Below are 12,512 nucleotides of genomic sequence, written 5' to 3'. Positions count from 1 at the left end.
AGGCATTACTTTATAACAACTGTGCATAAAAAATTCAGTCTTATCTTTGTGTTTGTACGTTTCAATATGATGTCAATATCATTTTTCTTTCCATTGCGTGTTAAAGTTCCGTTTGAGACATATCGGAATATCTCAGTATATTACAATACCATTGTGACAGTCATTTTGGATGCCATTAATTGTTGGCTGATTTGACAAATTTGCTCAACCGAGTTGAATTCAAGAATACGGATTATTGCTTTTAATCCCTCGTTTCACGTTATAGCACAATATTTTACAATTTATAAGAAAATATCAAGGAATTTTCGTTTATACAGGACATTTGTAAATATCTCAAAGCCTTCAGCATCCTCGAAATGGGGTGAGACCATCAATTTATTTTCAAATTTTCACCATTTAGAAAAAAAATATTAACATTGGAATTTCAATTTCTGCCAATTATTTTGGCGGTCATCGTGGACATCTGATAACCCTATAAGGAATGCAAAAATGGCAACAACAAAATGTCGAGGGTGCTGAATGGGGTCTCAAAAATTTCAATATTGACAGTTATTTTGGCGGTCATCTTGGAATTCTCAAAAAACCCAAAACACAAGAGTTGCATCAACCAGGTTCGGATTCAGCACCCTCAAAATAGGGTAAAACCACCTATTGTTTTCAATTTTACACCATTTAGAACGGATTAGGGGGCCTACATGGGAATTTCCGTTTTTGACGGCCATTTGGGCCAACAGTTTTTCAATCTCTCACCATTTAGAAGGAAATACAGGGGAATTTTCGGTTTTGGCGGCCATTTTGGCGACCATTTTGAATATCTCAGAACCCTTAACGATGCAAGAATTGCATTATCCTGATTCGGATTCACCACTGTCGAAACAGCTTCGAACTATCAATTGTTTTCAATTACTCACCATTAAGAAGGAAATACATAGGAATTTCCGGTTTGGGCGGCCATTTTGGTGGCCATCTTGAATATCTCAAAATCCTCAAGGATGCAAGAGTCGCATCAGCCAGATTCGGATTCAGCACCCTTGAAATAGCTTAGAACTACCAATTGTTTTAAACTTCTCATCATTAAGAAGGAAATACATAGGAATTTCCGGGTTTTGGCGGCCATTTTGGCGGCCATCTTGAATATCTCAATATCCTCAAGGATGCAAGAGTCGCATCAGCCAGATTCGGATTCAGCACCCTCGATATAGGGTAAAACCATCAATTGTTTTCAATTTCCTCACCATTTAGAAGAAAATACATGGGAATTTCCGGTTTGGGCGGCCATTTTGGTGGCCATCTTGAATATCTCAAAACCCTCAAGGATGCAAAAGTTGCATCATGCAGATTCGGATTCAGCGTCCCCGATATAGGGTAAAACCGTCAAAAAAGATTGGGTGGACGGTAAAACAAGGTTCAGCCTTTGGCACCCAGACTAATGTGGACTTCCGTGTAAGTGCTGTCAACCGCATGCTAGTACATGTACTTGTATATTAAAATGGAGTATCTATCCACTAATAGAACAAAAGCTTTAATGGAAACCACAGACTTTTGTGTCAGTTTTTATCTCTTTTGTTTACTTGCTTGCTTTGGTGCTTGATCAAGGAGATGAGCTGAGTGTTTTTAAGTAGATTTCATGTAAAGATAATGATTCTATCTCTCTAGCTCTCTGTCTTTAATATATTAGTGCTATGTCACGTGAATTATTGATTAACCCATTGAGGACGTGTCACGAGTATACTTGGGCAAGTGTCTATGGGAAATGCGTGTTGTAGCAAAATTAGTTCATCCTCGACGGGTTAAAGTTCTTGCTGTCTGGAAGAAGGTATCTCATAGTGTATGAGATTGGTTGCATGGGCTAGTCTTTGGTCCAGATCCCCCATTTCATTGTTTCTTTTTTTTTTCTTCTTTTTTTTTGGCAAGAATGTGCACTGCTCAAATGTCTCCCTAACTTGACATGAAGCCAATCCATGTGATCTTTAGGAGAGTGATCTTGATATATATGGCTGTAAGGGTGAAATGTACAAAGTGCTTTCCCCATGCAGGGATGCCAAGTTCAAAAAATGTTTATGAGTGAGATTTTCATGACTCGGCATCGCTCGGCATCTCGGTGCGCGAATGTGCACGCAAGCGAGGGTGTAGGAGGGGTTTTTCCCCCTGTGGCCTCCCACGGTAGGGAGCTTTTTCAATTTTTAGCTCTTAATGGTGCGATCAGGTGCATACTTAAGTGACCATTTTTTACTTATTTTGAAAGACGTAAGGGAAATATACCTTCAGTTGCAACTATCACTTTAATCTTTTGAGCTATGCTCCTTATTATAGGCCCAAGTTGCAGACTTTGCCCAATGCATGAGAAAAACGGGTGCCATGCGTGAGATTGTGAGACAGACCCTAAATGCTTGAGTCTCACGCAGAATGCGTGAGACTTGGTAGCTCTGCCCATGCTGTATTAAAAGATGGTTCTCATTAGTATTGGGCAGACTTGCGTTGTGTGTAATATCTTGGGACCAAGAGCGAGGATTTGCAGTTGAGAGTGACTTGATAGTAGACTATGAAACCAGCACCTCCACCCTGTTTTACCTACAATATTGAGGGCAAGTCCCGAGTGTACTCGGGCAGGTGTCTGTGGATAATATGTGTTGTAGCAACATCAAACCATCCTCAACGGGTTACATTTTGAAGAGGGAAGTGAACTGGACTTTAAAAAAATGCTCTGATTATGTCTGGTTTTGAGGATGGACTTGTTAAACCAGTTTGGGTGGGGCATGGGATTGGGTTGGGGAGTGTGAACTGGATACGTAGCTGCTAATGACGTACATGGAATGTTCATGCTATGTCTCAAGTGGCCTAGAAGTACGCCAGACTGCCTTATCTGCATGTTTGTATGATTCGTTGGGATGTGCATCTGGAGATTAAAGGTTGAAAAGTTAATCATTACATATTTTCTTTTCAGCTTTGGGAGTTCGTCTCTGACGTTATTTTGCGTGGGGCGAAGGGGGAACGCATCCCAGTTAATTGACCCCAGCCTAGAGAAGGTTTTGATTTGGAACTGGATCACACATTATGTCGGGGCAGAAAATAATCGTTTCTGATTGCATGAATGTTTCAGGGCCATTACGTGCACTGTGATAAAAGTGAGGGACTCGTTGTTACAAGCTCTCCCAATTTCTTCGAGATTGTATGGGCAGATCTCTTTTTGTAAAAAACAAAGAAAACAAAATCACAAAAGTAAACCAAAAAAAAATATTTGCCCATAGCTGCTTCAGATAGATATATGAAAAAATTCTAAGATCTCCTCTATATTTTGAGAGCTTTTGAAAATAGTGCTTGCTACAAATTTTTATGTCTAAAAGCTTGTGCATGGTATGATTGTCTCAGAGTCTCCAACTATAAGATGGCAGAGCTTCGTCAAGAAACCAGTCATGATATAGTCAGTACGAACAAATCATGCTGATGACATTGTAAGTGTATGGGGCCTTACACAGATAGAAGTACATGTATTTACAACATTTCGTTGCAGGTGCAGCAGTATATTTCATTTTTAAAAGCAAAGTAGCATTTCAGCAATGCCATGGTATTTATGTGATTCTTTGTCACAAAAGCTGTGTTGAGACCTTTTTTTTTTCCTCTTCTAAATCTCATGCCTTCTATCATGATAAAAGAACAAAGTGGAAAACTGACATATATTGGAGAATGCTGTCCTGTATGCAAGTGCAGTACACAGCTTGAACTTCTATCAGGTACATGTATAGTGTTGCAAACAAGCTAGAGAACTCCTGATCAAGCAGCAGGAATAGACCAGACAGCCATCTAGATCATACCCCTGACTCACTGGGTGTAGAAAGCTTCCAGCTTCCTCGTCTGTTTCCCTGGGGCACTTTTTTTTTTCAAATACATTTTTTTTCTCTCCCCCAGATGTGCCTTTCCTTCAGACTTCTTTAGGATGCCATGCTCTTAGTGTTTTAAAGGGGATGGCTAGTAACTGATCAGTGGGAATCAGTGGGAATGTTGAGGGATGATTATTCCAATCCTTGTGGGATTCATTTAAGAGTACATTATATATCTACTGTTGTGTGAAAATTATTTGCTTCAGAATGGTCTCATATTCAAGTAATGTGCAGTTTAATGTTTCCAGGTAAGCGTCCCTGGTCAGTGACAGGGCATTAAACTGCACATTACTTGAATATGAGACCGTTCTGAAGCAAATAATTTTCACACAACAGTAGATATATAATGTACTCTTAAATGAATACCACAAGGATTGGAACAATCATTCCTCAGCATTCCCACTGATTCCCACTGATCGGTTACTAGCCATCCCCTTTAAAGTCTGGGTGTGGTATATATAGAAATAACCTGACCCACTTCCCCCCCCCCCCCCCAAAAAAAAAAAAAGAGAGAGAGAGAGAGAAGATAATTGGAGATTGATTAGAATCAAAAAGTGAATGAAAAGAAATGAATGAATTAAAAAAAAAAGAGAGAGTATCAAATACAAAAGAATGTCAGTCTTTCTATCAAGAGTGTGCAGTGTGATTTAAGTCCATCTCACATGAAAATGTCAAAACTGAAACGAACAACTACAACGTAGTTGGTCTAGTTAGTAAACCTGAAAATTGCAGTATCCCATTTAATTTCATCTCTTAGATTCTCTGAAAGCCATATGATATATTTATGTGCAAGTATTTGCGGATGTGGCACCTGAAACATAGGCCTGAAGAGCACTTGTACCTAGACTAGAAAAGGAAGCAAATGAAAAAAAAAAAATGTTTCCAGTAGGCTCACATTTGACAGATAGGTAAAATCAAACTGGGCTGAATGACTTTACAATATGATGTGTTAACAATGGAGAATTGAGCTTTATACGGGACATCGTCTTTGTTGATTTTTCAATGATCAAATGGCTTTGTAGTTTCTGTATCTTTACTGAAGAACAGTTGTTGTAGTATGCATAGTAATCTTTGGGACATGAATGTTTTGTAGCAGGAAAATGGATTTGGGGCATTTCCACAGTAAAAGGGTACTTTTCAGGGATGTCCCCTTATTTTCTGTTTCCAATGTGCATTATCCCCCGGTACAATATGATCTTCTAGAACACTTTTAACAAGAGATAAATTTGACAGACCAACTTGTTGCATTTTGGTCTGTCTATGTTACATACATTCACCACTAAGTCTAGAAAATGGTATAAAACACAATGTTCAATAGAATTTTAGAGCTGTTATTATCTCTTCTAATAGATATTAGGCCATTCAATTGAAAAAACAACAAACTTTCAGTGAGCATTCATGATTTGACCTTCATATGTTAGTACACAAATTTTTGTCCAGCGTTACATATATGTTCACCAAAAATTTTCCATTTTGGCATAAATTCTAATAGATTGCTCATTTGAAGCAATTTTGGGGCAGAGTTATCTCTTATTAGATTGTTCTAGAAGATCATATTGAATTGGGGGGGGGGGGGGGGTAATGCACACTGGAAACAGAAAATAAAGCGACATCCCTGAAAAGTACTCTTTTACTGTGGAAATGCCCATTTGTACAAAGATACATGGTATGCATTCCTTGGGAGCAATCTCAACTATTTGCAGTACATCAACTTTTACTGTTGCCATGTGTCATAACTTTTGTCGCTGGTGTGTCTGTCAAACACAAGCTCTGTCATCGGCTTTTCCACATTCATGAATAGATATATGACTCTTTGTGGTCAGCCAGCTGTCCTTTTCGTCTTTTTCCTCATGTTGTTTCTCAGTAAAAGGAAGCAGGATCTGTTTGGGAGACTTGGGGAAATATTAAACCTCTCAGAAATTTGCTTCCACCTCAAAACTGGAATGAGTCTGGGCCATGATGTAATCAGTGAGGCCATTGAACCAAGAAGAGCTTTGTTGCTAAGTTGCACTGGCTCCACCTCATCAATTTAGTTCAATAATGTCGCTGAATCTGCCTAGTCAATAGTGGAATTAATGACCTTCTGCTTCTGACATGAAAGAATGTGTACTAAACCAAACCTCCAACAAAACGGGGTTGTGAGCTTAGCATACCATGCCTCAGACAACACCATCTACATTTTGATCGTTACTGAACACTTCCATTCTCGTATAAGCACACGTGGAACACATAAAGCATCATAGACATAATTACACTATTGGACTCTGGTTCCTTTGGAATATAATAGGCTGCAACTGATTAACAAATCAATATCGTATGGAATTCAGGACTGCATTTCATTTTCTTCATGATTATGATAATAGTTCCCAAGCCTTATTTTTTAATTAATTAATCAATTCTTTTAATGAGGTTGTGTGTCTGATAGGGGTAAATGCCCTGTGAAAATATGTTTCATTAAGTTTAGCTCAGTCTATAGTGCATAAGTCTTGAAATCAGACTAGATGAAAGGGTTCTCTCCCCCCCCCCCCCCCCCTTTATTTTACACTCATGATCAATGTCTGTTGCTTCTTCTTTGATACAGGTATGCTGGAGATGATGAATACTGGACTCCAGGAGAGTTTTTGGAATTCATGCACCAAGAACAGAAGGTATTGTAGACATCTAAAACATTGGACTGTACTGTAAAAGTGGAAGTTTTCATGATGTGCAAATTTTTGTGCATTTCATGCGACCAGACACTAGCTGCTGCACAAAAATAAAAGCAAACAAAATCATTGCTTGTTACATTTGTATGTTCCACTTTAATAGATGTTTTGTGGTCTTAAAGATTAATAAATTCATCTTCCCGTTATGACCGCCAAAAAAAAAAAAATTAATTAATAAATAATTACTGGCGTGAAATATATCCACTTTTGCAGTTACTGAAAAAAAAAGACAATAATATGGTGTAAGAAAGCAAAATATATCAAACAGTGTGACCTTGGAAGCTATTCTCTTGTCTCAAGTCGTGGCTGACAGGTATGATAAAAATTAAAGAATATGTTTGTAAGCTTGCTGTCAATTAAAGTGTGTAGTTGTAAGGCAACTCTCTAAATGCTAAATGAGAATGCTGTCAGTAGAGTGAAAAGAGCTCTACCATGACTTCCAGAAATTTGTTTGTATGGCTTCAAATGACCGAATGCTGATACAATGGATGATATCAGCTTAACCTGACCTTACCATCATGATGATTGAGGCTCAAATTATTGTTTGATTATCCCCCCCCCAAAAAAAAAAAAAAAAATCAATTAAAGAGGAAGAGCATGAAATTTGGACGTGCTTCCAATTTCTCTCAAGTGATGCTCGATTTGTGGTCATGACAGGCATAAAAGTCGTGGAAGGAAGCTTGCTGGCAATTAAGACTCTCTTTAAGGGGTCATTCAGACTCCTGAAAATACTAACTTTGTGTCATGGTTTAAATATGATACTGGTCCACATACTGCTGTCATGTGACAATGGTGTACCAATTGTTGGTAGTAATAAAATCTTGGACACAATGACCATAACGATAATGGTGATAGTAATTAGATGGATGTGAAATGATTGAGGAGGAAGTGTTTAGTATATTGGTGGTATTGATGATTTAGTTATTTCAGTTTCAGCTTGATTTCATCAGAGCTCTCCTTTATATGATCGTTCAAGAGCTATCGTGTGAGCAGTTTTGGAAGGCTGGCCTGGCTCAGATATATTTGAGATTCCTCCTAAGAATTGCTTATAGCTTTATCACTGATCTACTGATCTTTTGGGGTAGATCTCTGAAAAAAAAGCAACAACAACAACTCTCATCAAAGTACCAGCATGAAATATTTCAAGGGAATAGATGGAGATTCTTTATGCTCGGTTGGCTTTAACCCATTCCTTATGGGAACCTCGTGCCCTGCGTATCAAGTCTGTGGACATTTCAGAATTCAGTATTGAACGGGTAAATCAAAGGTTGTTGGTTTGAAGCCCAAAGTGTAAGATTGTATGGTACAGTGTATTCAATGTTTGTTTCACAATTGTAATTATGTCAAATACTCCCTCATATTAAAAAAAAAAATAATGATAATAAGTAGATCAAGGGGAAAAAAACCCGACTGTAACAAACCACTCACAAACACACACACACACACACATGCACACACACATACACACACACAAAACCACCTGCTATTTGATTGCCCGCATAGACTATTTTGTTTTTAATTGGAATTTTATTATGTGAAACAATGAATGCGTATTAAGCCAAGCTGTATCCTCTCATAATAAACTGTTATATGATAAATCATATTGAGTTAATATAAGTCAATCAGTGACTGTATTATAAGTGCACTAAGTACACTCTGATGTCACATCTTGTTCTACAGGTTTATATACTGTATTTCCTGTGCATTTACACAGTGGCAGTCATTGAGTGAATTCACACCCATATGATAATGGCCTCAACTCCACTCCAATGAGTCCTTGAACCAAGTCTGTACTTGAGGCCTTATTATGGGCACTGCCTCCTAATATAGTCTACTGGTATCAGAAGATTAATTCACTTGATGTACAGAAAGTTATAGCCTAGAATGACATTATGGCCTGCTTATTGGTTTTAATCTTTTTTTGGCTTGACTAAAAACAAAACAACAAAATGAAACAAAAAACATAAGCAAAAGCCAATTGTGCTTTCCTTGATTATTCTAAAGTAGTTAGGTATCTTTGTAGATATTTGAGACTCTGAGATATGTATTAAAATGATAAAAGATATACAGTACATGTATGTCTCTTTATCTCTATACAATGTAAGTACCACAGGTAGCTAGCTAGCTAGCTAGCTAGCTAGCTAGATAGATAGATAGATAGTAGGTAGATAGATGAATAGTTAGAGAGAGACAGAAAGAGATGTATAGATGTGTGTACTTATACAATTATTCCTCTTTCAAAATGTTGGTGTATTTCTTCATTTTATACTGACTATGACCAATTTCTAAACCATATGAGGGAATTTTACACAATGAGTTCTACCCATTGATTACTGTGTGTCAGTTAATAAGATATCGGTCCAGGAATACTCATGACTCAGCACAGCTCATAATCATATACTTTCATTCTGGACACTTGTCACCCAGTACTGGGGGTTTGAAGATAAATCAAGATTTAAAAAAAAAAAAAAGATCTTGTGAGATCGCTCTTGCCATGGTTGCCTAGCAACTGCACATTGATTGCCCCATAAAAAGAGTATGACGAGCGCCAGTGTGCTTGTAGTCACTGTCATACCCCGTGGGACAGGTATTGGGAGGTTTGGCAGGTTGCTCTGTGCTGTAACTTTCTGATCAGGAAATGTGTTTAATCGACTCTTTTCTTTCTTTCTTTGTCCTCTTATGCATTGGCTGTGTGTACTGAACGTGCAATTAATAGGAGGTATATGTGATGTAGATTAGATGCTAAGATCATTTCTTGAGGTCCAAGACCTTACAGTGCGCTTGGAATGCAATACTTCAAAAGATCTGGACACACACCAAATATAATGAACAATTTTTGTCCAAACATATTTAGACCAGTTTCAGATCAAAACTGCATTTCAAAAGTCTTGTGGGAGATGTGTATGTGAATGTTTCTGAATCGTAAAATTTAGGTTCAGTACGGAATACTCATTCTGCAAAATGGGTCTATCAATGTGTGAGACAAGGTTTGTCTAGAATTATAAAGATTTGATATTTTTCTACAGACTTAAAAAGAATAAAGACTAAGAAACATGAATTTACTGCTGTTGTAGATACGATGTTAAGTCTACTTTAACTGTCTGCACCATTCTGCACCATCTGTTCATCTGTAAATGGAGTCAGGGGAAGAACCGTTTCTAAGAATGCAACAGTATCTTAAAAAGCTGCTTTGCATTTATGGGACTCTACCATTTCTCTTTACCTATCTGTTTGTCTGTGTGTTTTGTTTGTTTGTCTGTCTGTAGAGGATGGAAGTGACCACTGAGTGGTGTGCGTCGGCCATCGAAAAGTACGAACCAAACCAGGAGTTCCGAGATAAGAAGATCATGACCATGGATGGTAGGTGATCTGTTGTGGATTAACTGATTGTGCCCTGACGCATATTTTCTGTAGACACTTGCACTGAGTCTTCATTGGACTACTGTAAACATACATTTTCTCGGTACCATATTAATTTTCATGTACTTGGCAACACTTTTGGTGAGTGCAAATCTTATGTTATGTTATCTTTTTCATCACATTTTGAACAAGTTGACAATTGCACAGTGCAGATTGAAGAACATGAGAATATGTTTTTGAAACGCTAAGGGTGAAAAATTAATCCCGCAAAAAATATTTATGCTTACGGCCATCTTTAACTGGGTCACATTGATGTAACCTTCCCTCAATATCTCTTGCCTGAAAATTAGATATCAATGAGGTGTGAGACCCTTTCTTGAAAATGAAAATAAACCTACAAACCTACCTCTTATGCTTTTGCAAATTAGATATCATTACATTTGCGTGAAAATGAAACCAAACCTACAACCCTTATCCTTTTCAAACAGTATTCATGATTATTTTTAATAATAGGGAGCTTTAGATTTTTGCGACGGGATGTTCAGAGGAAAAAAAGCATGTTTTGAGCATGTGCAAAAACGCGCGTCAAGTTGATCTATTTATAGCTTGCATTGTCTGAGTTTTTCACTACGTGTTTCTGGGCTTTTTTTACGTCCGCTCAATTTACGACATATAGAGCTACCTCATGCACCGATCATATGGGGGCGCCATTTTTTTTTTTAACGTTGCGTCCTAGCGTAATCTAAAACTATGTTTCAGCGCGACGCAGGGAGAGAGGAGAACGTCCAACGCACTCGTCGTCTCAAACGTCCGCGCAGCAAATCTAAAGCTCCCTAATATAGATTCAGAGCAGCAGTTACAGAATTGAGCATGAAGCCTCTCGCACACGTACATCACTTTTGATTATAAAATCTTTAATCAGTTGAGTACAAAATTTAATATTGTAATGCAAATGCTCCCCAATTTTTTTTCTTACTTCCCCTTGGCATATCACCTTCTTAACCTCTGACTACAAGATAGTGTACATTGTAATTTCTCATGGGGGTAACACATGGTACAAACAGTTTGCATGTGTAATGAGCAATGTGCAAAGTTGCTGTAAAAGATTTTACTTTTTATGATTTAATCTACAATGCAGCTGTGTAGACTCCCAAAAGTTACAATTTCAAGTGGGATCTGGGAGGATGACTAAACAATTTCAAGGCTTTGTTTAATTTCTCGCCGACAAAAAGCAGAACCAAGACAGGTCTAGTTTCCAAGACAGATCTAGTTTCTGGAGCTAACAGTAGTTCTCTAAAGAGCATTTTGATATAGACAGTTTGACTATCTCCATGTGAAATGCCAAACTGGATGCCAGGAGCACTAAAAGTGTAGCACAAAAGAAAATTAGATTCAAAACAAAAAAACTTTTATACATAATATTAAAGGCAATAATTTTCAAGCATCTCATCAGAAGGTAGCAAGAGCATATCTTTCCCTTGATGTTAGTGTGGAGTAATTTGCCATGGCTCGTTAGTTAGGGAACAGGCGGCACTGCTGTTAATTGACCCAGTGTACTTTGCAAACTAATGATGTTCACCAAATGACTGAACCTTTCATACCCACCATCCTCTGTACATTAATGGAGCAAGCGGTAGTGGTATGTTAACGACAGCCTACGTTTTTCCTTAATTGGTAGTGGAGATTCCTAATACGCCACTCATACACACATACACACACAGGCATTAATGAAGAGTTTTATCGCAAAATGATCTGACTTCTTGTTAAGTTGAGATATTTGCAATTAAAGCTGCCAGAAAACAAAGAAAATTGTAAGAAAATACTTGATATTTGTATTCATAACATCAAGAATATTCCTTGCTACGTTACAAGAGGTTTCACGGGAAAGGCTTGATTTTGCACTGTCTGATGATGGGGACTTCAAAATGTTTAAAATTGGTGCTTAGGCCATTATGCGATTAAACTCTTCAAATATTTGATAATATATGCACTCCCCCACACACATGCACACCCCCACACACATGCAAACACGTCAGAGGAGAGTTAATCTTTAAAGAAACATTGAAAATGAGAAGGGATGTTGTTTTGGTAACAAGCTGTTCCGCACTGGATAGCACAATAATGGAAACCGGCGGTAATGAGTGTTTTGTTGTTGTTGTTGTTGTTGCTATTCTCTACTCCCAGCCCTCTTCCTGTTCATTGCAAGGCTGCCTCAATGTACTTTTCATGTTGTACTGTTACCATGGAAACAGAAAGCCAATATAGTCAATGCTGTACAAGGCATATATTAATTCTATTTCTATGAAGCATTTGCTTCTGAAATTGTGTTCAAGATATAAATTCTTTGGGGAGATTTATGTCAATTTGGAAAATGTTCTCCAGTTTGTCAAGTTTATTATGTTCATATTCAGAGAGCACTCAGACAAAGTTGTTAGGGGCATTACAAAGACCCTACATGTATGTCATTATTATTAATGGCATTCTATTGCATGACAACTATTGCAAGAGGGAAGTAAAGGGATAAAGTGAACATACCCAAGTCAATTCCCTTTTGTCATTTTCTGTTTGT

The 12,512-nt window shown here is 37.8% G+C and overlaps 1 protein-coding gene across 1 annotated transcript in view; it reads left to right on the top strand.

Moving 5' to 3' along the window:
* LOC139745253 (1-phosphatidylinositol 4,5-bisphosphate phosphodiesterase delta-4-like) overlaps positions 1-12,512 on the top strand; it is a 74,606-nt gene that overhangs the window by 27,731 nt on the left and 34,363 nt on the right. The window contains exons 6-7 of the mRNA XM_071655655.1: positions 6,460-6,526; positions 9,850-9,943. Of these exons, the coding sequence (XP_071511756.1) occupies positions 6,460-6,526; positions 9,850-9,943 (161 nt within the window). The remainder of the gene's footprint in view (positions 1-6,459; positions 6,527-9,849; positions 9,944-12,512) is intronic.

This window comes from Diadema antillarum, unplaced genomic scaffold (genome assembly GCF_040938485.1).
Source record: "Diadema antillarum isolate AM-2024a unplaced genomic scaffold, OU_Dant_1.0 seq00001245_RagTag, whole genome shotgun sequence".
NCBI classification, from domain to species: domain Eukaryota; kingdom Metazoa; phylum Echinodermata; class Echinoidea; order Diadematoida; family Diadematidae; genus Diadema; species Diadema antillarum.
This window is presented reverse-complemented; position numbering and strand designations above follow the sequence as displayed.